The sequence below is a fragment of the Columba livia genome, chromosome 1, assembly GCF_036013475.1.
Source record: "Columba livia isolate bColLiv1 breed racing homer chromosome 1, bColLiv1.pat.W.v2, whole genome shotgun sequence".
NCBI lineage: Eukaryota > Metazoa > Chordata > Aves > Columbiformes > Columbidae > Columba > Columba livia.
Window position 1 is genome coordinate 169,059,076 of NC_088602.1, and position 27,261 is coordinate 169,086,336.

At 37.8% G+C, this 27,261-nt stretch overlaps 1 protein-coding gene across 9 annotated transcripts in view; it reads left to right on the forward strand.

Moving 5' to 3' along the window:
• Positions 1–27,261, forward strand: part of ANO4 (anoctamin 4) — a 215,941-nt gene that overhangs the window by 119,139 nt on the left and 69,541 nt on the right. For 8 of the 9 annotated variants that reach the window (XM_065044232.1, XM_021283843.2, XM_065044218.1 and 5 more), the window contains 4 exons: positions 3,284–3,442; positions 21,732–21,832; positions 22,089–22,190; positions 24,996–25,040. In XM_065044232.1, the coding sequence (XP_064900304.1) occupies positions 3,284–3,442; positions 21,732–21,832; positions 22,089–22,190; positions 24,996–25,040 (407 nt within the window). The remainder of the gene's footprint in view (positions 1–3,283; positions 3,443–21,731; positions 21,833–22,088; positions 22,191–24,995; positions 25,041–27,261) is intronic. The other variant, XM_065044239.1, reaches the window with a different exon arrangement.

Genomic DNA, 27,261 nt, shown 5'->3' on the forward strand with positions numbered 1-27,261 from the left:
AATGGAATGTTATACCCAGTTGGTCAGTTTCTTGCTCACTTGCTTCTCCTCGCCCCTCTCTCGAGATGTCCATCCGTGCTTATCAATAAGTTTGCATTCCATTGCTAGGTTTACCAAAACATGTGTCTGGTTCTCCAGGAAAATGCAGTTAATATGAAGGCTTTAGCTGACAGGCAAATTCACTGAAAGAGAAACTTGTTTTTAGCAAAACCAGGACACTATACCACTTCCCCATCAAAAACTGCAGTCAGACTTGGTTCCAGACATTTTGTTTAATAAGTTTAGGAAAACAGAATTTTGAAGTCACAGCACAGGGGAAGGAGATGCAATGTCTGGAAAAGGCTCACTGAAGCTCAAGGTAGGAGAAGCGTCTTTTCTAGAGTAGTGTAAGCCTGGAACACTGTGGGCAATGTAAAAGCCCTGCAGCTGCTATTTCCTGACATTGCTCGGCCAACCTGGCTTTCTCCATATCACGTTAGATCCTCAGAGTTCTCCTAAGTTCAGGATCAGTCTATAAAGCTGCCTTCCAGGCTATAACAAAGAGCAGCAGAAAAGGGTTCCTTCTCAGAGGCCATACCAGTCTAGCAGGGTTTTATCAGTCTGGATTTGACATGCTGTGTTCCTAAAATGAAGAGGACCTCCAAGTACAGCTAAAGAAGTCCAAGCTGCCTTCCTGAGTAAAAATGACAGTACTGTACCTGAGAGTGTTTCACAAGTCCAAGAGAAAGTAGTTGTCTCAGGAAGTTGTATTTATAGAAGAAATCCTGCAAGTCAAATAACTCGGGTAAATCTCACAGACCCTCTGTAATATAAGTTTCTACATACACTGATGAGTCAGTGTAGGGCAAACCAATTTTCTTCAGAGAAAGATAAAACATAGGATGCATAAAGAGCAAACCTATTTTTCCAGTGGAGTCACTGCTGCACACAAAGAAAGACCCTTTCCTTGTGGTACACTCTGGATATGTCTGTACTAAGATTTTAGTCCAGGTCAGGAGTGTACATTTGAAGTGAATCTCCTGATTGCCCCTACAAATCATCTGTTTGCATTCCAGAGCAGTGTTGAATTTTAAACCTGGATTCCTTCTGGATGCAGAAATCAGGCCAGGACCACCACACTGACCCACTGCCTCTAAATCTCCTGCTGCACCCTTTCTTTATTTAAATAACCTTAAATACCCTCTTGGGTCTTTTATATCTTCTCAATACAGAGATTTTCTGGAAAAAAAATAAACTGTGCTTCATGAGCTCTTCTCATATTTAATGCTCTGTAAAAAATACTTCTGATATGCTGATAATATTATTTGTCAGCAGGATATGCAGTATAGATATAAATGGTTTCTTACTGTTATTTCCTCAGGGCTTAAATCTTTTTGCTTGCCTTCTTTTTCAGCTCAAATAACTGTTCCACTATATCAAGTCTGCATTAAGTTATATCAGGAGTTAGGCACTGTAATAAAAGAATCTTAGAAAAATCCCCCTTTTTACATTCAGTAAACTGTATGTACTAAGGGGATGAAACATTTCGGGTGCTTTCATTGTTTTTTTCATTTAATTAAAATGCCTGCTGAGAATCAGGAAGATAACTGTCACTAAACTCTTTGAATGTGAATATTATGGCTTTTTTTTTTTTCTGTAAGAATCGTTTGTCCTATTATTACGCTCACTTTTTGCCATTCAAATTCAGAAACAGTTCTCCTATGGAGACAGTATTTTGAAAATTCTCCACTTTTCCTAGATGTGAAAGGCAAAATCTTCTTTTTTTTTCAGAAATTCAATCATGTATTATAGGCCATAGCTATTTCTGGCAGGAATGGTTGAGCAGAATCTGGAAAACAGAGAGGAATTAGTCTAGCCCTCCTTTCACAGTATCACAGTATCACAGTGTGTTTGGGATTGGAAGGGACCTCAAAAGATCATCTAGTCCAATCCCCCTGCTGGAGCAGGAACGCCTAGGTGAGGTCACACAGGAACATGTCCAGGCGGGTTTTGAATGTCTCCAGAGAAGGAGACTCCACAACCTCCCTGGGCAGCCTGTTCCAATGCTCTGTCACCCTCACTGAGAAGAAGTTTCTTCTCAAATTTAAGTGGAACCTCTTGTGTTCCAGCTTGATCCCATTACCCCGTCTAAATCGTTAATGAATATATTGAATAATATGGGCCCCAGTACTGATCCCTGAGGCACTCCCTTAGATACTGGCCTCCAGCTTTCAGCTTGAAGCTGGACTGATCTTGATGTCCCTGAAGGTCCCTGCCCATGCCGTTACTCTGAGGTAGGGCTGTCTGTTCCCATCTGCCATTCACAGTGTGCACTTCTTTTACCAAACACTCCAACCCACAAACTGACACACAATTTCAACTTGTTTCAGAGTGAAAGCTTAACCCCTGGACAGGACTCGTATTATGTGAAAGTAATGTTAAATTGTGAGGAGGGTCTGTGGAGAGTTTCGTCTCATGAATTTCTGGCAAAAGACCAGCAGTTTGGTCTTCTCTCTCCTCAGGATAGGGACCTGCTTGACCTCTTATTAGCAGTGAAATCAAGATGCTTATTTCTGTCAGAGCAAAGATTTGAGCAGGCACGTTCTTTGCAGAAAACGTCCAAGAAACAGTATTTGTTGTGTTTACATACTGCTATACTGACCACTAGAAATTATTTTCTATTAAATCCAGTAGTTTTTCTCAGGTGTTCCTTAAGCCAAGAATATTCTGTATGTAGTCTGATGAGGTATGGTGAGGTAAGTACAGGACCTTCATACCATTTTCTGTGTCCTGTGAGGCAGAGGTACTAGAGTCATCCCAAAGCAATGAGAACCTCTGTACCAGATCTTAATGTTTCTCACCACAGTAGATGTTCATGCCATTGTTTATTTTTCTCACACGTACAAAGACATTCTATAATACCAAGTTACTAATTTTAAATTTACACTTTAGTAACACTATTCTCTGCTTTATTTTATATGTAAGAAGTTATTACTAATTTTACGGAGGATGTGGTGGGAGAGGAATGTTGGCTTGCGTTCTCTGTTTAATCCTGCCCTATGCCTTTATGACCAAACATCTGCCTAAGAATACCTCCTGGTTTGGAAATCAGGAAGTCTGTCCTTCTTTCAGGTGACTACATGTAAAGCACCTAGAAGCCTGAACAGCTTGTTATGATTCCTTACCTTTCCTGTTGAGTATTACTGAAAACTACTGATGCAAACAGCAATGCAGCAATTACTGAGGCAAATTAACATTACTGAAAAAATTAACACTACTGAAATGTTTCACTTTCTCTTTACAGGAAGTACCTGATAAGAATAAAGCCAATGGACTATATTTTAGAGATGGGAAATGTCGGATTGACTACATCCTGGTGTACAGAAAATCGAATCCACAGACAGAAAAGAGGGAAGTGTTTGAGAGAAATATCAGAGCAGAAGGTCTTCAAATGGAAAAAGAGGTAAGAGAGCTTTCCTGAAAAAAATTTTCAGCATTTAAAGCTTTGTAGTATCTGAGGGTATAAGTTTTGCTTACTCTGAAACCCCTTTACTCTGTTTTGGCAGTGGAAAAAATGCTTTTAAGCATGCCTAAATATAGGCTATTTATTGCCAGAGCAGTGGGAAAGCATAGCCTGAAGGAAAATCAGACACATGGGTTGAAGACCAAAACAGGCCATTACAGTAATCTTTTTCAATCTTATGCACAAGTAGGCCACAGAATTTCATCCACTGTGGTATGCAAAAAAGAAAATGAGTGCTGTGTTTGGATGGCCTAAATTCTACCGAATGCAATCCACATTTCTGCACCTAAATTTTATTTTAGCTACCTGCTTCACTCTTTGCTGTGGCTCGTGGTACTCTTTCCAGAGGTCTAACTAGACCTCTGCCTTCCTTTTCCTGTCAGTCTAGGCACCAAGACTTGGACATTATTTTGATAGTTTGAAAGCAACCTAACATCTCTCCTTTCTTAATCCTAAACATTGAAATAATTAGATAGTACGTACGAATCGTTTATATCAATGTTATTTCCAACACAATGTCCTAAGCCAGTAAATACTTTCTGGACAATGTAAAATGTAAAAATGAATGTAAAGTGTCTAAAAATATATTGATAGGTAGCAGGAGCAAGTTTTAAAGACACCATCTCTCTTTTGCCTAGGCAGTGTTCTCTCCTGAATTTTCCTAAGAGTGCTTAAGCAGGACTTTAGTCTCACTTCTGTGCAGAATAGATATAATAGAATAGTTAGCTTTACTTGTGCTTAACTGACTCACACCCATGCTAATATGCATTGTGCTTCTCTCAGTGATGAAAGCAGTAGAGAGATTTTCAGGTTACAGGCTTTAGGCTTTTATACAGATGCTGTACATCATCTCCCTTTCATGTGTAGATTTTCTGCCTGTGTACTTGAAAGGCATGCTTTCCTGGAGCACACAAGGGAGGAGACAATGAAACCTGTTTCTCTCCAGAATAATTAAATTTTTCCTTTTTAAAAAAGTTTTTGAATGAATGCGGGTCCTGGTCAATACAAGAACATATGACTGGTTACATCAACTGGTTACCATAACCTTTTCTTTCATGTAGCCTGGAAGTCAGCATCTTTAGTGCTGTTGTTGTTGACAGATGTTTTCAATGGCAGCCATTGTTCACTTATTCCATGTCTTCTGTGAACATCCCAATGTCTGTAGCAATTGCAACCCAAAATCCAAGAACACAAGAGTGTTGCTGTGGCTCTTCAGCTTTGCATCTGGAACTCTGCCCTGCTTCCACCAAGAGGGATACTGAAAAAATCTCTGAAATTTGGGCAGTGTAGAAAATGGATGGGGAATGAATCCTCCCTCTTTACACCTCTATCCAATAGTATCAAACCAGTCATTTCCTAGTTTGTGATTTTTTTCAGATTTATTACTGTACTAAGGTCAGCAGTGAAAGCTATGAAGTCACTTTATATTTTAGGTATTATGAAACTTACTGCAACATTCTGCACAGAAAACTTTTTCAAACTGATGATTTAAGCACTTACTATAGAGTTTTCTTGTGGCTTTCAAACCCATTTACTTGGACTTTGCTGCCTAGGCTGCATGAATGATCTGGCCATTTGATTATTCATTTCATTTTCTATTATGCTACTGACATGCAGTTTTATTCCTTATTAATCTCATTTGGCCTTGGTGTGACTTCTTGCCAGCATCAGTAATTGTACATTTTCTAAACTCAGAATGAAAAAAATGAGCTTGTGTTAGATGATTCAGGCTAATGTGTTTAAAATCTAGGGTAGCAATCTTTTTTAACACGACTCTGACCTAAAATTAAACTCTAACATGTATATTTTATGATCACTTTAGTTTCTAAATTAAAATTAGAATCCTGAAGGAAATAACTACATTCTTGGTACGATCCCTCCCCCATGCCACAGAGTAGCAACTGTGCTGCATAACACTTGAGTTTAAAATAATGGTGTAATCGGTTAATGCTTAGTTTATTTCTCATTATTTTTACTTCTCCTTTTGGTAAGACTATGCATCATTCTGAGTTTTAATGCTGGAAGATGCAAACAGCAGGTCTCTTTTCCAATTGTTCATGTATAATATATTGTTTCCAATGAGAAAAGTTTGCTCCCAGATAAAACAAGTATTGCCTGTGGCTTTGGCCACAGAACTTATCCAGAGGCAACAGGCTGCAGCTGCTGGGCTGAAAAACAATTTTACCTTTTGTGAAATTCACGTGGTTGTTGGTTCATTCTCCTTTGACTACTGTCTGTTCATATGTTGACATATGACCATGTTAGTCCTGTTTTTTACTGTGAAATCAGTGGCAGAGAGGAAAACTTAGAGCTGTTCACACTGCAGTTTCAAAACCATATTCCTCAGTAATACTGCAGTGAGAGAATAACGCACTGCAGTGACTCGCTGACACATGTAGCACAGCAAAATACTCAAGAAATGGTGTGTGCAGGGAGGAAAATGCTTACTGAACAGTATGAAATGAGAAACTGAATCTGAAATGAATTCAGAAATGTTGAGATAACTTCAGGCACAATGTCAAGATCATGTAGCTGAGAAAGGTCCAAACAGGTATATGTTTCTAACACTAGAAAAAGGTGACAACGTTCTGCAGATAGTTTTAAAAGAATTCACACTCTCTTCAGCTATGCCACACCACTCTCCTTTGGCACTTCTGGCAGTTTTTGTACTCTATATGTCTAGTAATAAACAATGAGGGGTTCAGCACAGGATTCTCCACAGGCTGCAGATGGATCTCTGCTCCAGCATGGACATCCGTGGGCTGTGGGGGGACAGCTGGCCTCACCATGGCCATCCCCACAGGCTGCAGGGGAATCTCTGCTCTGATACCTGGAGCACCTTCTGCACTGACGCTGGTGTCTGCAGAGCTGTTTCTCTCACATATTCTCACTTCTTTCTGCTGGCTGCGGTTGGTTGCTCTTGCACAGCAACTTTTCCCCCTTCTTAAATAAATTACCTCAGAGGTGCTACCACCATCATTAATGGGCTCGACTTTGGCAGGCCTGTCTTGGAGTCGGATGGCACTGACTCTGTTGGACACAGGGGAAGCTTCCAGCAGCTTTTGACATAAGTCACTCCCGTAGCATCTCCCACCCACCCCACCACCTAAACCTTGCCACACAAACCAAATACAAGCTTGGGGTAGCCAGCATGGAGCAGCTCATGTACATAGCTTGTTCATCTGCAACCTATTTAAGCTGAACTGTAATGCAACACAAACGCAGGATAGAGGGAAGTGACTTCAAAATCTATACTCAGCGAACAAAACCAGACCACCCTTGGATTGTAATTTGTGAAAGAGAAGAAGATAAACTTATTTTTAAGTAAATACTGTGTATCCAAAATGAATCTGATATTTTGTAGGATCTGGTCTTGTAGCCCTAGGAGTAGACTACATTTAATTTGAACTTGGCATATTTAGGTTTTGGGGTTTTTTTCGCTTCTCATGACTACACTAAGCTAATTCATAAAGAGAGTTCTACTACTAAGTATACATCATACAGTTTCCTTAATGATTGTGTCCAAAGTTTTTAATTTATAGTTTGTAAGTTTTTTGGTGCTGTTTATTTGAAAAGACATTTGACATGCCAGTAGAAATTGATAGATAGAAATGTAGTAAAGGGGAACTATTGACATAAGTAGTATACAGGCCATTTATTTTATATATTTTGCATATTTGTGTATACTAATGTTTCAGCATAAAAGCAATTAACTGCTTTAAAACAATAGCATTCCTTACTGCCTTAAGAAGCGGGTCTCTTCATAGTTACTGGATGCGGAATATGTTCCAGGAACTAGTTTGAGATGGTTTCAAAAAGCAGTCAATCCATTTGGGCTTCTGCCCACACATCAATCTTTGCATCTCCCAAATAAATTAAAAAAAAAGAAAAAAAAGACTGGTTTTGTGTTACATGCTGGCTTAAATATTTACACATTGCCACCATAAGTGTCAAGCTGTCACCAGGGCATCTCGAGTTGCATTCACTCCCTGCCTCAAGCAGCAGCTGACATTTCTGGGGCAACATCTGCCAGCTGATATGCAGCTGGTGTATACAATAGGCAGCAGAAATATACAATAAGTGTTCTCTGGAGAAAAACCCAAAAGGCAGGAAAGAAAAGCAGAGTATGAGCTTCATTTTTGTTGTATGAACAAATGTCTACTGGCAGGTATAATCTAAGTCTGAAAGTCATGTTAATCTGAGTCTGAAATTTATGTTTAGAGATCTTTGTCAATAGTCGATGCAATATAACTACAGAATACTATTCTTTCGTGACTTTTCAACTTTGCAAACAGATGCAGATATGTTTGTGGCAAGGCAGTGGGAGTTGTATGACGCAGTTTTTCTTAATGTGGCTGTAACTTTGCACTAATGGGACAGGACTTTAGAGGCAAGGAACATGTATTCAATAAGAGACTTTATATTTAGCAGCAACTTGGAACCTGGTTTAAAATGACAAATGTCGAGAGAAATTACAGATGACAGAAAGAGCACACAATAAAGTATCTCCGTGACTCGGTTCATCCCTGAGTGTAGTATCCAAATAGACTTATGACCATTTCAAAGCGAGGTAGAAGTTAGAAATAAAGAATGAGGATGAAAAAAACAAGAACTTCAAAGACTGAAACTTTAAATATAGTTGTGGACAGAAAGTGATGATATGGAAAAGATGTTATAATCAACAGTTATTGCTGCTAAGCATAGTCAAATATTATCTTCTTTCTTTCTGGCAAAAATGACATCTACTACTTTTTGTTATTGTTACTATTGTTAGTACTGCAGAGCCAGAACAGTTACGTGAAGACTCATCTGTTTTTTTCTGTTTTGTGCGTCATTGCTACAATTGTTCATGAGAGTCCTGTTACATAAATGTTATTGCTTATTGTGATTCATGGGCAGAAAAGAATTAAACTGACTTCCAGACCCAAGTGGTGTTTGCAGATCTGAGTGAGGAAAGGTGTTTTATAAACTGAGCTTATGTAATTTGGTTCTCTGAAAAGCAGCGCACAACAAAATCTCTGTGCCTTTGGAGCTGATTCTTTAACTTTCTTTTTCAGTTATGACTTCAGTTTATTCAGTTATTGAAGGAATAACTTGTTTGTAATTTATTGTTGCTATTGAGGTTAGTTTAATTAACTAGGCACATGGTTTATAACAGAATGCTCAGCCTGTGGCCCAGTAACTATTTGCAGCTTGCCAGAAGAACTTGTGTGGTGCCCACGAGCAGGCTGCAGGTCAGCTCTTTTCCTTTGGTGTTCAAATCCCTTCCTTGTCATGTTGAGCTTACTCTGCACATAGCAATACCCCCCTATCCACCAGAGAAAAGGGTGACTAGGTAAAGCTTCCACCACAAAAATTGTAACTGCAGTCCTCCAAGTTTTTGGTTTTTTTTTTTACACAGAGGAAGATATATGTGTGCATGCACTGTGTGATATACGTGCAGTATATGCCCGGCTGCTAGGACAGCACATATGCACCAGGACAACTGTGCATATGATGATCATCCATACTGTGCAGGAGTTATAGGTGAGGCCACATGGAGGATGTCAACTTTGGATAACTGGCTTCCTTTTGAGACAAACTGTATAGCTCCCCACCTAGAAAAAACAGGGATTGCTGACCTAATGAGTCTCTTAGTTCCAACACAGTTCACATACATCTTCCTTTTCTGTTCTATAATAATCACAGAATCATAATGTGTGACTCCTTTAATTGCAGTGGGGCAGATTGCTGGCTGTCACCTTATCATTTAAGTCAACAGCTCAATGACAGTTTATGCTAGCTGAGGGATCTGTCTTTTACATGTTCGTGCATTTTAAATTACATCATTTTGTATTTGTTACAACTTATGCTTCCTGTCTTTCCTTGCCTATTTAATGTCAAAGCATACTCAAGAACATTTTCAAAAAGAAATTAAATAAAATTCTTTCCTATTCTTTTTTTCTTTTTTAATAGTGATGGAGTACCCTCTAATTACTGTCAGTACCTCCAGTCATCACATACACCCATGTACATGTTTGGACACTTATATAATACACATAAGCCCTCATGTATACACATGGTGGAAAAAAACACAGCCAATATATATCTAAAGGTAATGAAAAACACTATATAGATGTTCCAGTCTCTTTACATAAGACAGAGAACTTTGCTTTCATGCTAGAGCAGCAATAAGTAAAACTGAGTGACAGACATGAGTAACAGTGGCATGCATTTCCCCCTGTTTGACTAACTGGCGTCTGGACAAAACTAGGCCTTCTTGGTCTGTGGAGAAGATCATATGTAGTTCAGTGTTAGGCTGCTACTGTAGCTAATATCAAGTATTCAGCAGCTCTCATGCACTCCAGTAACTTGTTTCAGTTTCTCACTTTTCTGATCCTATTATTCAATATGTAAATATCTGAAGCTAATGAACCCACAGTACAAATTATGCTGCCTGCAGGAGCTGTGGTTTCACGAGTAGCATAATATTCCATTATTAGCAGGTGCAGTTTGTTATTTAATGTTTAAGCACTGTGTTTGATTGCATTCACAAATCAAGGATGGAAACATCAAAGTGACAAAAAGGGAACTAGACTGAAATGCAAGCCCACCACATGCTTTATAAGTGAAAGTGCTTCCAGCTATTTAATGTAAAACATTGGGCTGTTCATTTCATCCAAATTCAGCCAAAGCAAATTAAAAACAGATCAGTCTTCCAAAGATTTATTGTTAGTTCATTATCTAATGCAAATAGCAAGTGGAGTCTCTTTTCAGCAGTGTTTTACAGAAAAAGTGTAATTTCCTTTCCTAGAGAGTACTCTATACCAAAAAGCATTGGAGAAGTTTCCAGCTACCTGGGTTTCTGAGGGGAAACGTTTTGGATATCAGATACTATGTCCACTGTACATCATAATGGCAATTTAAAAGAGAAATTTGAGGAGACACACGGAAGTCTGAACTCAAATTTCAGTGTGCAGTTTTTAGAAGTAACCTTCTTGTTGTCTGAGGGAGCCTGGAATTGAATATGTTTCTGAGTCGACAAATTTCAGCCTTTGACAGGCCTTTGTAAAGCTAGTAGACTAAGAAACTGGTGCTGAAAAATTATTATACCTTTGAAAAAAGTATGGCTTTTTTATGGAGGTAATAGAGAAAATATGTAGATAACTGAAGAGGGATAACAAGGCTTCTGAGATACTTCTTTTCCTTCAGGAGTGTTGAGTAGGGTTTATTTTTGTCAAAGAGTTTCCTGTCATAAGTCCTCACAAATCAGAAAGTGAAAAAACCTTTTGAAGGACACAAGGCTTGTGTAAAAAAAAAAAAAAAAAAAAAAAAAAAACAGACAAGCAGTAGTTTAAAAAAATGAAAAAATGAAGCGCGTTACGTATGAGCTGTCCCCTACATGTCAAAAGTCACCTTTCCCTTTACAATAATTGGTCTTAAACTGCAATTATTTTTGAGATGCTGTTTGCCTGCCAGTGGCATCAGGAGCAAGAGTAATCCACAAGGTTACAATCACTTAATGCACAGTGAGAGTTTTCATTGCCCAAAAGTGACATGACTTGTTTGCTGCAACACTCCCTAATAGCACTGGCTTAATGTGCAGAAATCTAGAGCTGTCTGTAGGGAACAGAAAGGTAGAGTGTGTAGAAAAAACAGCTGTACATTTTACGTTCTTCTGTCATGTTGATTATTTTGGTGTTTAACTCATTTTGAAAAGACGGCTTTGTATTTACAGCATTAAACTTCTGAACAAACAAATTATTCCAAGTGGCCAAGGGGGCCATTTGTGTCTAGGGAACATTTGATCTTTTTCTGCAGCATGAAGTGACATGGAGCTGCCCTCCCTGGAAGTAGTCTCAGGAGGGAAGCCTGAATCTGGAAAGGACAATACCCTTTCTCACCTGCTCTTGGCACAAGAGGGCTCCTCATCGGCTGATTACTTTATTTGTTATACCAGGTTAATATTGGTCATGGAGTGAATGGAGCATTGGGACACTGTGCCTTGGATTAACTGTATTTCTGTTGTGGTAAGAGGGTCACAAATAGAGCTGGTCAAGTTACCTCAGTGCTCCAATTTTATTGAAAAAGATGTTTCAGCTTATGGCTCTCTGGGCCCAAATTAAACCCAGCATTTTGCATTGCATATTTACGTATTTGTTTCTTGCTGTTTGAGTGGTAATGAAGTGATGTTGTAAATGAAATGTAATAAAGCCTGACCTGGGGGAAAAATGTTCCTGAGATAGCCACATCGACTGAAACCTCTGACAGCCAATTAGTTATCTCCCTGTATTTAAAGTCTTATCTGGTTTACAAAATGTTCTTCTGTGCACAAATATCTTTGGAATTCTTGTATGAAAGCTTTTGAAGGAATCTCTAAAAGTGCCTTTTAGGCAAAACAGTATAAAGACCCGTATCTTTCGTCATGATACAGGACTTACTACTTTTCTTAGATAGAGCTTGCTGTTCATGTTAATAGACTCAAATAATAGATCTTTCCATTTATAACAAATAAGATTGACTATCTTTTCTTAAATCTCCATTGTCAAGTACTAATATAAGAACTTTGTGCTTACTTTTTAACAGCTGTCTCATACCTTTTTAAGATTCAAAACTTTCCATGAAGAAGAAAGGCTCCACACTGAAAATGTGACAGTTTTCATATGGGTTAGCCTAACTAACGTCTAGTGATTCCAATAGCTCAGAGTTTTACTGCACTTCTTTCTATATGCTCTTCTCCACTCAGAAACTTGTCTTTCCATACCCAGACTTCTGCGCCTTTCTATGCTTTTTAAGCTAATAATCTGATCTGCAACCTCATTTTCCGAGGAAGCTGGAGAAGCTCAGTTATTCCTGCTGTTGTAGGAGTGCTGACAAGAAGGCACATCTTAAGGTTGTCTTGTTGAAGCAGAACTGTCACCAATGCTCGGTCAGGATGACCGTGGTTTTTTTTCTTCTGTATGTCTAGTCCAGTGTAGTTCAATACAGATTACAGCCTGCACCTCCAGAGTTCTTGACTTTGTACTGTTAGTGCTATTGCTATTGGAAACTATGGCTTTCTGAGACAGGATTGGATTAAACAAATGTCCTGAAGCAGCAGTTGAGTGGATGGAAAGTGCAGTCAACAGTCTTGTGCAAATTTATGGATTTCATCATTAGCTTCAGAAGTTCAAAGAGAGAAGGATTCAAATAATAAAATACAGAAAGTACTGGCTTTGGCCAGTACTCAAGAGGCCTTTCAAAGTGCAGAGGATACTAATGGGAGGATTTATTATTTACATAACTGTATTTCCGTACATGTTCTCTGTGGGCAGAATGAATAAAGTGGGATGGGGGAAATGGATGGCAGCCAAGGCCTTGTAAAATGTTCTGTTCAACTTGCTGTCACTGTGATATGTCCCAGACAGCTCAGCAGTGAACTAGAGGTCCCCATGAAGCTGCAGTTGTAGGAAGTAATGTGTCCACACTGCTGCAGAACTTGAGATGGGTGGCAAGGAAAGTAATGAGAGTCCAGGGAAAATTAGATGGCTGTACTACAGAGTCCTGAGAGGAAAAAGAACCATCTTACTGACTGTAGTTGTTTTGCAATGTAGATACCTGTCTGGGGAGGGACAAGCCCTTCTGGGCAACAGTTCCTCTCAATCTGAGGAAAGCAGAACAAATGAATTGTACCCTGAAGGTACCTGTTCCTCTCCATTACAGATATCTAAACATAGTTGCTTGGAATTAGACCTGTGAAGTCTTCTCCTTGGAAGTAAGCCTCCAGGCAACTTCTCAGGATCAGTGATAGTGCCAGTGTTCTGAGACAAATGCAGCATCCTCCAAGTGTCCAGCAAGGGAATCTGGGTCAGATACATGGCACACACCATATCTATAAAGTAAAGGAGATAAGCATTTTTGTTTGTCCTGTGCCCAAGTGATACCTATGGATTTACATGAGTAGATCTGCAAATTGCAGGATCAACCCCAGTACTGGCGGACTGCTAACAGAGTTGTATGATAATTGAAAAGTTCAGTGCTAAAACCCCCAAGCTATGGAATAGATTAATGCTTCTGTGGATTTTTGACTGTTTGACATCTTCTGTTCTTTACCAGTTTTAATGTGAATTGATGAGTGCTTGCCACGTCAATTTACGTTTCCACCTTGGCCTGTTTTTTTGTCTATGTCATGAAAGGGAATATAATTCATATACTTACTAAAACATTATTCCAGGCAAAAGGCATAATGTGAAAATGATATGAGGAAGGTGAGCACACTGGAGTTTTAGAAGAGAAGGGGAGAAAGATGATAGTCTGGAAGGATTAAGAGGAGGATAGTATCAAGATGTGGGGGCATATCCATATTAAATCACGACAGACGAGTAAGAAAAGACCCCTTCTCACTGTATAACTTCCCTTATAAAAATCTAAGTGTAGAATCTCTTTAGAAATACAACACAAGCCCTTAATATCTTGAAACAAGTCTTTTGTGTTTATGTAGGATGACTTAACAGAAGGCAGGAAAGAAGAAAGGCAAGGAATGAATAGTCATTAATATAGATTAGAGTCAGCAAGTTTTTAGCTGAGGAAAGATGGAAACATTTTGAAAATGTGAAAACATCTCATTTAAACAGATTAAAAATTAAATGCCTGATATTAAAATGACATGCTAGTTTATAAGGAAGGCTTAGCTTTACCATAGAGAAAACAGGGAAAAAATTTAGAAGTGATTATGTAATCCAGTAATAACACCAAAACATGCTATTTTATGTGAACAATACTTAAGCTTAAATCAAATTGAAATTTTTCATGTGTTTACTTAGAAATGTTTAGAAATCTTGTTTGAATTGCTTCATTTTCATATAATTTATTCAGTTTGATATTAAAACAAGGTGCATTTCTCTCTTAAATGACATCACAACTGATCACAGAAATGTTCTTATAGGACTAACTATGCCTAGTTAGTAAAAGTTTTTATTTGCTGCTTCTGTTCTTCATGTATTTCATAGACCACCTGCAAAGAAGCAAGGATATTTTCAATCATATACTGTGTAACATAAAATAAAATCTCATTTCCTAAACTCATTACCAGATTCCCAGTGCAGAAATGAGCTGACAGCAACCTTTGCAGTCAAATTCACTGCACAGACGTTTTACTTCCTCTGACTACATGAAAATACAGTTAGATCAGTAACCTGGGACATGGTGCCAGGCCCACAATTTGGTTCAGATCTCATCAGGATAAACATGGAAGTGAGTGGATTACTTGCATTTAAATTTCTTATCCCATGTTCAGAGACTACCACAGTAAGATCTTAAAAATTTGCAGTGAGAATCTTAATATAGTTCAGGTTTTCTTAGATACCTAGAAACTGTATTTTCTAAAAAGTGCTTATGTGCCTCTCAAAATGCCTAACAGCCATTCTACCTAACTCTATCACTAAAACCCCGGATTGCTATTACCAATATCCAAAAACACTGATCTGTTTTGTTGTGTTGCTCTTGTCACTTGTGTCACCGAGAAGAGCCTGGCTTCATCCTCGTGACACTCATCCTTTATATATTTGTAAACATTAATAAGGTCACTCCTTAGTCTGCTCCAAGCTAAAGAGCCCCAGCTCTCTCAGCCTTTCCTCATAAGGGAGATGCTCCACTCCCTTCATCATCTTCGTTGCTCTGCGCTGGACTCTCTCCAGCAGTTCCCTGTCCTTCTTGAAGTGAGGGGCCCAGGACTGGACACAGTTCACTCTCTCCTGATAGTGTCATTTGGAGTATGGCCTTCCTCAGCCATGGCCTTGTTGAGTTCACTGGTTCTCTCTTTAGAAAGAATTTTACATTATGTTGTGAAATACAGCAGTGCACAGACTGTAACAGAGAGCTACAGGACAGTTCACTGCATCCAGGAGATTGCTGACACTGAAAAGATTTTGGAGTCTAGGTCAATAGTCATATAAGCATTTCTTGTCTTCCTTGCTTAGATGAGCTGGGAAACAAGACTCTGAAGAGGGAGTTGAACAACCAAAGAGCTTCTCCTTGCTAGAGCATAGACAGGTGCTCAAAACCTAGGCTGCTGCAAATGCTTCTGCATCCACATGGGATGTCACTGGTGACCTTTCTGTTCAATGATCCTGTGGTGCCCAGAGAGGTTGTGAGGTCTCCATCCATGGCCATATTCAAGACCCCACCAACCACTGTCTTTCAGCAGTGGTTTGGACTAGACGAGCTCTGGATGTCCCTTCCAACCTCTATTGTTCTGTGATGTTATAATAAACAGCTTGTTCAATTCCTCTAGGTTATTTGTATGCAAAAGCTATAATAAGCCTGCCTGCATGTTTTAGGTGTTTGATTGATTGTTAAGTTTGTGAAATTAACTGTTAGACAAAAACATAAATTGCCTTTTTCTTTGCCAAAGCAATGTTTCTCCAATAAGCCTCTAAAAGCAAACATGAATATTTAATAGACAATTCATTAAATGTAAGTACTTTCTACATTAAAAAAAAAAAAAAGAGAGACATAAATCTGTACTGGAAAAATATTGTTTTCATATTTTACACTTGGGATAAATCACAAAGGAAGCTGCCTTATAAAATGCAGTTCAATTGTACAATGTATTTTTAATGGCCAGTAATGCCAAAAGTAAAATATTATTATACATAAGGGACCTTTTTTGGCCCATAGTAGAGTCAAAAATGTTTGATGATCTCAACTATCACTGTATAAAATACTAACATTTTTAATCTAAAAACGCAGCATGTATATAACTGATGCCTCATGTAAAGAGAACTAATATCAAAGTATTCATAAGTAAAAAGGGATTATTCTGCCCAGAGGTTTAGCTATCCGCATTTTAAAATCTGCAAATAATTAATTTCACATGTTTATACTGTATTCCAGTCCAGAGGAACTGAAACATGCATCCTGTCTCTTTGTCTGATGAAACTCATGTGATTAACTATTTCAGTTGTCACAGAAATCTTACCCAGATGGGTCAAAACTGTATTCATTGAGTATTTACTAATAGGATTATCAAGAAATGTTTTATCAGTGCCTCTCACTCAGATCAACCTCTTCCATTAAGATGGTCATGCTGCAGGTATTTCTAATCTTCTTCTCTATGAAATGGAGTCCCAGTCAGAAGATATTATTTCCATGGTAGATTTAGTACATCTAGGTTACCCTTCTGTGAGATCTATCCTGTCCATCACAAGTGAATTCAGATGACGTTAGTTAGAATTAAAGACATCCTTCCTCATGTTGTTTTTTCTCTCAAAGGAATTTGTATCTCTCTGTTGCAAACTGCAATTTGATCATTGCACAGTAAACTTGAGCAATGAGATAGTATCTGCCTTTTACTTCTGCCTAAGTAACCAACCCTGTTCTTTAAGTTGCCCTCCCACTCACACATTTTTGTCTACGTGAAAGGACATTTCCAAGCATTTCCTCTTGTCACTAACTCTGTTCTGTTCCAGCATTGAGATCCTGTCAGCTGCTGCCAGAAATTAAGCACTGTAACAATCACACCTGCTCTGAGTTGGATTAATTTACACATTTCCTGAATGCTAGCAATAGCCAAACACCTGCCTGCATTACTAACTCCACTGGAGCTGAACCTCTGGAAGTATTTTGCAAAGTAAAGATGAAGCTTTACCCCATCATCAAATTTTGTCATGAAATTTCATAGTAAAAATAATTTTTAATTGTAGTCATGTGACTTATAACAAGTTATTCTGTAGTTTATATGTCAGTGTCCTCTTATGTCAAAATGGTTTTATTAACCATTTATTATTGTTTATATTCATTTGTTATTCTTAATTATTAGTTAGGGCTTTCTTTTATCTTCTTTTCATCCTTACTTCTTTTTCCCCACAGTTTCTTGTAATTCAAAAGCTTCTTAAAATCCTAATTGAAATGTGAGCAGTATATTCCTCTTTTTCACTAAACCTGTACTTTGATTAAAAGTATATATATATAAAAGATATTGTCACTATTATTTACGAGATTCACCTGATCCATGAATGTGGAGGTTAATGCTTATGAGTATGTAATATTCTCCCTGAGACTGGACATATATTGACAGTATCTAAGTAATTACCCTGTGGTAATGTGTGCACTTTTGAAAAGTATTGGCAGCATATTACGGCTGCCTTTCCAGTTCTACTGAATTACCCTTGTGAACGTACATTTACTTTGGTTTTGCAGAGGAAGAATGGTTTAATCAACTAAAATTGCTGGGTTTTGGTTTTCCACTTAATTCACTCCACATGGCAAATCAATCTGTGCTGTTAACATAACAGAGTAAGTCTCGAAAGCAGCAGAACCTGTAGCAGTCACTATTTACTGCTCTGCACTCAGATGTCATATGGAGCTAGATAATAGAGAGAGTTGTTACTAGAGGATGTTGATTTTCTCTCCTTTTCTGGCTTTTCCTTCGTTATAATCTTAACAGAAATAAGGCATGTTTGCCAGAAACTGAAGCACTCTTCCCATTCTGGCTTTTTAACATGCCTTGCAAGGTCTATGCTAAAGTAGGCAATGTTTAATTCTGGTTTCTGGATCTGTTTCAAAGTCTTATTTATCTCCTTTTACTTTTATAAGGAAGACTTTTAAAAGTGAGGAAAGCCCCAGCCTTGAGTATTTTTCTCTTGAATGACAATAAGGAAAGCAACTTAATGGTAAATCCTTATTTTTTTTTCCCTGTTGATATGCATACATAAATGTGAGCATTAGTTTTTTGCAGTTGCCCGCCTAGAAGCCTCAAGGCAAATAAACAATTACACCATTCAATTGGAGACACCGTAGTTTTATCCTTCTTCAAGGTTATATGCTGTGAATCTCTTTTCTCAACTTTCTTAGCTTTTAGACTCAATAAATGTTTGTATTAAGGTGAGTCCTACAGTTGGTTTTGTCTTAAAATGACTTGACAATATTATTGATGATGAACCAAAAAAAGTCTTTGTTGAAGGAGAATGTTCAAGAGGGTATTTGACAAAAGAAACTGATCTCCATCCCTGATCCTGGAAGACAGCCTGCAAATACAGCAAAATGTGTCCTTTTCAAGAGACGTTCAATGTCAGCATAACTTCATTTCCATTCAGATTAACAATGATAACTTCAGAATGAGCAGAGTCAGATAAACAGTAAATATATATACTTACATCCTGACATCAAAAGAGCTTAGAATGCCTGCAGGAGTACATACAAGTTTAGTAGTCAGGACTTAAATTATACAGCAGTTAACATCACTCTGTGGCTGATTTCAAAGGAGAAGAAGAACCTGCTCTTTACAAGTTTTCCTTGGCCTAGCTGATGACTGTAAGTTACATAAATGGTCCCTACTTTAGTTTCTCCCATTCCTTTTATAGTGATATTGAAGGAGAATACAGAGCTTTGTTTTTAAACACGTTTGTGGTCAATCTTTTTTTCTTTGGGAAATACAATGTCTGTAAAAAATTTGGTGGTAAAGGAGAAAGGTAGTCTTGCCAGAAGGAGTCTTGCCAGAATTCATGGTCCTATGGTACCACCTGTATTCTAGGGCTGGCAGAAATTATTCAGTACTGCAGTGATCTGTAAGTGGAGCCAGAAAGGTTGGGAATTAATTAATATCTCTGATACAGAGACATGAGCTACGGAAACTTTTGATTATCAAATACTGATCTAATATTTTCAAGAATTATGGAATAAGATTTCCAGCTGTAAAGGGGGGTTAGGGAGTGGGAAGAAGAAGGAAGCAAAAATTACAGCTTGTAAAAAACAGTAGATTAATGGCACTGAACACTGAAACCCATTGTATATTGACTATCTGTAAGCCACACCTGAATTCTACCAAACTAACTCATTTTGAAGATCAGGGTTTCATTAAACTAAATACACCTTGCTAGTGCTTCTCAATCAGAATAATAATTTATTTAAAGTTCTTGTAAGAAACAATTTGTTTTATCAAGAATGCCACCTTTGCACTGAACATTTCAAATTTTCATGAATTTACAAGTCTCTAGAAACTTGTAGTTTTCAACCAACATTTCTCTGAAGACTACAGTTCTTCCATAGGACATATTCTTTTTTCCAGCCCATTTCAGTAAGTGGGTTTCCCAGAGACTGTGAAATTTCTGCCTGTGGAGATATTCAGGACTCAATGGGACAATCCCCTGAGCAACCTGATTTGAGTTGGCCCTGCTTTAATTAGAGCATTAGCCCACGTGACCCCTAGAGGTCCCTTCCAACCTAAATTATTCTGCAATTCTCTGATTCTGATAAGTCTCTTGTCACATTGGCCTATCACTGATCTGAAGACCATCAAGAACGTTATTACTGACCAGAAGAAAAACTGTTTTGCTATGGGTATTCCATCTCAACAAACCAGTTTGAAACAACCAATTTATTTGAACATAGGTGATCTGGCAATTTTCATATGGTAATAACTCTGTAGGCACTGGTGCCACAGGTCAGTTCCAAACACTATTCTATTTTTGTGTTTGCAATGTGTTTTATCTTATTGTCTGTCCCCTTGATTCATCTGTTGTTCTTTCTTCCTCATCTAGACATCTAGACTAGCACTTTCTAGAAGCCTGCTCATGTCAATAATTGTCTGATTTAAATTTCCAAGGGGACCAATGATACATTGATTTTTGTTTGCATGTTCCCATAATGTGAAATTGAGTTTACTTCTCCAAACCATTTAATGAGCCAAGCCTCAAAAGTCAATTACAAAAGAAGAATGTTCCTCTCCTCTTAATGAAACATTTAGAAGCTGAAGGAACTGTGTCTAAATACTAATCTAACAAAGAGAGTTTAGCAGATTCTGTTCACTGAAGTATTTTTGTAACTAAGATGCTGGTCTTTATATTTTTTTTCAGGTATTTTGATTAGCTATATTCTCCTTAGATTAAGTGAATGTGACATTTCATTCAATGATTTCTCCATCTGGATTCTTCTCTTTCCAATCTTGTTTTTCTCAGGCTTTCTTAGTGCTTTCCTTTACGAACACTAAACATGAGCAAACCCAAGAGAAGTGGATGTCCATATTAATAATGTAGCATTATTATATCTTTCTTCTGAAAATAACTGACCCTCCCAAATATGTTTTGGTTAGATATTCTGTTGACAAAATTGATAAAATTACATTACAAGATATTGAGTAAGAAATACTATTTAAACATCTGTATTTATATTTGTGATATGGAAGTTTTTCATGTTCCTGTGTGAAAACATGTACCAGATAAGAAACCAAATTTAGATTCTGTCCACTCATGAAACAGCATCTCCAGAAGTGATGTTACTGTGGCTGCCATATCTAGTACGGCTTAAATTACAATATGCCAGAAAGTGGCTGTAAGCTTCCAGCGTAATGGACATCTCAAAATTGACATGCTGTTTTTTATTAATTTCCCTCATTTCTCATATTTTATTGATGCATCAGGACCAGAGTTTCCTTCTGCATATTTAGCTTATTAGACAGTTCTTTTGAGTTTTGATGATTTGGGTTTTTTTAATTGGAGCTGTTTATGGCAAAATTGCCAGTCCACTGCTGACTTAACCTCATCTTTTAGAGAGCAGTTTGCAGGAAATTTTTAGAGTAGCAGAACTTAGTCTTGGTTTTGTGGTATCTACTTGCTGAAGTCTCATGGGAAAATAAAAGATAATTTGTGAAATGTACCTATAAAGAAAAACATCATTAGAGGCTTGATTTAGAATCCATAAAAATCAATGGAAAGAGTACAACTGAATTAATTGTCTCTGAAGCAAATCTCTTGAGAGCATTTTGTTGCTCTTGTATCATTTTATGTAGAAATATTTTTCAGAAAGTTATCAGCAGAAGAACAGCAAGATTTTTTTATCTGCAGTTTTTAATACCAGCAAGTCACTTGTTCCGTTATGTACTAAATACATTTTTTAATACAGCCCAATAATACTTTGGGTATAAATATTTCTCTGTGTCCATTTTTAAGGATTCCAATATTCATATAATCATAGAATCATTTAGGCTGGAAAAGACCTTTAAGATCATCGAGTCCAACTGTTAATGTAGCACTGTCAAGTCCACCACTAAACGATGTCCCTAAGAACCACACCTACAGATCTTCTAAATACCTCCAGGGATGGTGATTCCACCACTTCCCTGGTCAAATAGAACTACATGTGCTTGAGGAAGAATCAGGAAATGGGAATGGTGATGCAAGACCACAAAAATAGATATTGACCACTGACCAGAGTTCATTACTGTTTTACTTGAAAAAAAGTAAGCCCTGGTGGCTGTTTTGTTTTTCTTTTGCAGTCATCTCTAACAAACAGTGACATCATGTTTGTGAAGCTGCATGCCCCTTGGGAGGTCCTGGGCAAATATGCAGAACTAATGAATGTAAGAATGCCTTTCAGGTAGGTGTAGTTGTATTTTTTCTCAACCTCCAAAGTCACACTATACTGTAAAGCTAATGTAATAATAACACCACAATGCACATGGAAAAGCTCTTCTGTAAGATATCACACATCTTTAGAAAATATAAATGGGGTACCTTAGATAACATATTCATTGCTGTTTCTTGTTAATGCCTGCAATTTCAGTTCGATACTGGTTTGAAATTAAGGTGAGCTGTAGCAGTGCAGCTGTTTTCATGGGGTATTCTATCCTTAGGCCCTTTAACCCCTTCAATGCTGGAGCCCCCTGCATACTTGTGCGCTGCTGTTTTTTAAATGGACATTTCATTGAAATCAATGGGAGGTCAAGAAGATCCAGGTACGTAAGGCAGCACAGAAGGTGCATGTCTGTTGGACGTATCTGGTATGTTCAGCACTTGTGAATTGCTTGTATAGTGTGTAATTATGGACATACAGATTATAAATAAGTATCCTATCTAATAGGAGAACTATTCAGACTACAAATTTTATTTTCTGTAGAGAAAATAAAGAACTTGTATTAAATGCTACTGGTGACGAAATACATTCAACACTGTCATTCAGACTATTTTTATCATTTATTTGCTATTCTTTGCATGTTAGGCTAGGAAATTTTGTATGTAAAATATTGATTTTACTCTGCTGGTTATCAGAACTGTTACAATAGCATAAAGACTTCCACTGGAACTGACCAAAACCCATGAACTGAGAGGTCTTGATTCTTCTTTCAATTAGCAGTGCTGATAGATGTATAACTCCATTGATTTTAATGGAATTACTCCTGACCAAGAAAAGGATCAGATCCAGAATAGGCAACTAATGAGATGGTGTCCTTCATAGGATTTCTTCTGTTTTCTTCTAAAGGATGAAAAATGCCTCTGATATGAGACAAGCTGTAGCAGTATGGGATTTGCTAGGAAAAATGGATATGACTTAAGGACAAAATTGCAGGCTTATTCTGTATATATTTTGGTTTTAATTTTCACAGCAAATCTTCAACTGTTCCTTCTTGTGCTTTTAATGCTAAAGAGAAAAATATAAAAGTTATCACAAGTCATTGCAAGGTATTAATATTCTTCTAAAAAAGTGCTTAGCCATAGAAACAACGGGTTGGGCCAAAAGTGTACACCCTTTGACTTCTATGGCTTTCCTTGAGATGAATCTGCACCTGTAGTAGGATAAGGTCTCATGTTTAAGAAATACACCAGCAACTCAGATTTTAGTTACTGTGAGCAGCTTATTCTTTCCTGATCTAATCTCCCTTTTATGAAATCTGTCTCTCAGCAGATAGCTAAGTAGATGTCATACAGATTATACAGAAAGCATCAAAAATACTAAGGGTTTCTTGACCTGCTTCAGGACCATGGCTCCTTTCTTTCCACATCCACACAGAGAGAATTATTACAGTACTGTTACGAGGAAATCATGGTGATTTACTAATGTCTTCTAGGTAGGCTCTTACATTTTATTTTAAGAGCAACAGTACTATTTACCATTTAAAAACACAGACTAGTATTTTACAAAATGTCTGCTAGTCTAGATTGCCTGTTTCCAGGTGCCCTTGTCTAACCCCTTGTTTTAAGGGCTGCTGATTGCTTACAGCTCCTGATATTTTAGGTTGGAGCTGTCCAAGGTCCATGCATCAGTGAATAAAATCCTTGTTGTTTCAAAGCAGGGGTGCCAAAATAGTGGATACCTCTGAAAATTTGAAGCAAAATCAAGAAGTGGGTGAAACACTTAGCTTTGACCCTTCTCTGCTCCTGCTGAGCAAAGCAAGATAAACACTATTTTCTGGAAGAGTTGGCCAAAGGAGGCTGGCTAGCATGAAATTATATTGAAAATTTCACTTCATCAGCACGATATGGACACTGATAACAAAAATAATGTCAAAATATTATGCATTATTTAAATTCTAAGTTCTGAAAATTAACCCAACATACTAAGCAGGTTTTTATCTGCAGCTTACAAAGCATCAGTGCTGTCTTATTTTAGAAAGCTCCCAACCACACTTGCTTCCAAGTCATTAACAGCATTTCTACAGTACATTTAATATACACAAATATTCAGAATATGTGTGCTGTGAACCATTTGTTTTCCATAAGTGGCACAGCTCAGCGTTACACGATGGAACCTCTCAAAATACACAGAAACAACCTTGATTTAGCAATGATCTTCAGCAGAGGACAAACTCTGGAGGAGATAACAGGAGTTCAGGCAGGCACCCCATTCTTCCAGTAAGGAGTATCGGTTCCAAAACCATACCCAAAAGCCCTCAGCTTTTTTAAACTGTCATGAAGATGTGACCTCATAGGCAATGCATCAGATCCTGACAGCTGTGGCGTGATAGGCACATGCGAGGAGAACAAGAGCTGCCAGCAGCAGAGTGGAACGGGAGGTGGACTCCCCATTCTGGATCCACACAGGAGGTTCAGGGGCCACTTTGCCCTGCGGGGCTCGTCGGGAAGGTGGCTGAGTTCATGGTCAGCATGCGTCTGCTCGTGCACCCTTTCTGCTCACTTGCTCCCTGTGCTCACTCCCACACAGCTTATTGCAATGACAGCAGAAATCAGCTGAGCCTGTACGAGGGGCTGCATATTTGGAGTGGGGGTGCTGAGCACATGCTCTTCTGCCTGTGTAGCCTATATTCGGTTTCAAGGGATGTTACCCCAACAGCAAGCACTGGTACCGGTTGGTACTGCATGTGTTATGGCATATTGCAGACTCGGGTACCACTTACTTAGCTTTTCTAAGTGACGCCCACTTTTTTTTTTTTTTTCAGCAAATGCAGCCTTAATAATTCACTAGTGGATGTCACATGGTTCATCCATATTTGTATCAGTCCTATAGAATTCCTGCAACAGTTTATGGACTTCTTTGAAATAGAAACTTCTTTGAGTGCCTGTCTTTCACAGTTGACAAATAGCAGAAACAGAGAAGACATTGGGAAAATGATGACCTTCTTGCAATTCAAACGCCACCAGAGTCTGTGTGGCTTCCTGTGACAGTTCTGTTAATCTCTCTTTTAGTCTCTTCCTCCACCTCTTACAGGCTTCTGTCTTCAATCTCCTTTCCTTCCTTGCTAGTTCATACTGTAACTGACGATGGGTTTTCTTCTCGACTGGCTTCATTTTTGCTGTTCTTCCAGGAGAAAAATCTATTACCTGCACCGCCGGTACAAGTTCATGAATAGGTGAGTACAATTCTTATGCCAGTCCAGTTTATGTTCATTTGGATCCAACAACAAAAATAATGCTTAAGGTCAAGCTGGAGGGAAAAGTTTATTAGCTGCATTTGTGGGATGGGTGGAGGGAGTGATTACACACTTTGACATCTGCAAAAAAAAATACACAACTTGAGTTTTTAAAGCATCTGCAGTGTGAAAGAGATAATTAATTTTATCAGTGTTGCCTTTGTTAGGAATAAGGAAATATTTTTCAATTGATCGAGTCTTGTAAAGAAGAATAAGTGTGTTAGTGCATGCACTGTATCTCTTTCTTTTCATGTAGCTCATTAGGGATTTCCTTGGGGTTAAAACACCACAGTTACAGCTTTTTTTCATTTCCATGCACCTTGCTTATTTGTAATAGTGATGACATAATTTATTTATTACTTCCTCTGTGGGGATGCTTAGTGCTATTTTGGTAGATAAGAAGGCAATGAACCAAGTTCATGTCTGGCGTAATGTTATTGAGCTTGAGAAATGAGAATTTTTCAAGAATCTTTGAAGTGCTTTCACTTGACTATTAAATATCTCTAACATTATATTTGGTGCCTGCTTTATGTCTGACTTAATGCAATGAAATCTTCCAATGCTTCAGTTTGGATTTTCTTTTTGATACTTTAGACAATTAAATGAAAATGTTTCCAAAAAGCCTAAAAAATATACAGGCTTGACAAATACTAGGTCATAAGCTGGCATTTAATGCCACAGAGCTGTAGATGCAGTTTTCAAAAAAGTCAGGTATTTGATTTACTGTGTCAATCTGAGGTCAACGGAAATATTCCCAAGAACATCTGAGAGACAAGAATTAAATTTGGAAAATCTACATTTTGGAATAAACAGCTGTATCATTTTGCAGATAATGTCAGTAGGTGAACATCCATGGGAAAATATATCACATATTATCATTCTGCTGTATGAGCATACTAAAAACCATTTTGTATATTAAACTCCATCACAGTGTGCTGGTGACCTGAGATCTCACATTACGGTATTTGCTTCTTTATATTAGTAAGCACCAAATGGGCACTTTGTGGAGTTAAGACATTTTACCTAGTCAGCATGGGCTAATAGAGGCACACAATTCTTCTAAGGCTTGTTGGTGCTCCCCCACTTTCTGTCCTCACATTACAGTACTATAGCAGCTGTTAACTTTGAAATTTGTCTTGATTTTAATTAAGACTTGGTTGCTTTGACTAAAGCAATACATAGGAAGGAGTAGATGAAGGTTCTAACATTTGTATGTGGTGTACAAAATTTTGATTTATATTCATTTTCTTATGAGTCAGGATGTGATTTGCAGTCAGTATGGGAAGAGGTATGATCTTTTTCTGCTATTTTAGTTCCTGAGTGATGAGAACACTTGGCTAAATTCAGTTTTTATGTTCAGATCTATAAATAGCTACTTGAGGCAGAAAAGCTATAACTGAATAGTCCCAGTGGGAAAAAAAGAAAACATATTCAGCTTTATTTTCATTTATGTGAAACTCAGATATACAGCTTTGATAAAAGTATCTATTTCCTCTACTCCTAGTTCAGTGAAGATTACAAGTAACTGAAGCCTTGGTCTGTATTTTGAAGTAAGCCAAACATTATATTGACAATCAAGCAAAATGTATTTTAAAGAGGACTTTTGTTACAATGCAAACCCCAGAGCAGGTCACTTGCAACTTGTCAACATGAATTTTCTCCCTGAAAAAATCTAGTTATCTCAAAATTTCAAATAGCAAAACTCCCCTAATAAATTTTAAAGGAAAGGAGTGGTATCAGATACCTATACAGTACCTACATGATGGTTAAACCTAAACTAAGACATTACCTTGCATTACAATGTAAGTAAAGCTCGATCAAAGCTGACCCACAAATAAAAATCAGTCTCAGTTCAAAACTTTTTTTTTTAATTTTCCTAACTTCCTCTTTCCTTTGAAAACAAACAATTCTATCCCTACCTCACTTCCTAGTGAGAAAAGTTTCTTTAAAATTATATGAGAAAGTTTTTGTGTTATTTAAGTACAATATGTTTCTTCCAAAAGAGGATTCTGAGTAAAGACTAGACTTTAAGAGCAGGGGCAGGATTGAAGTGGAAGAAGCTCTCTCTTTGAGACACTGTTTGAATTAGGAGAATGATTTGTTTTGCCTTATGAGGGTAACAAGTGTTTCTAAAGAGGAATTTAAGAAGGATATTGTTATC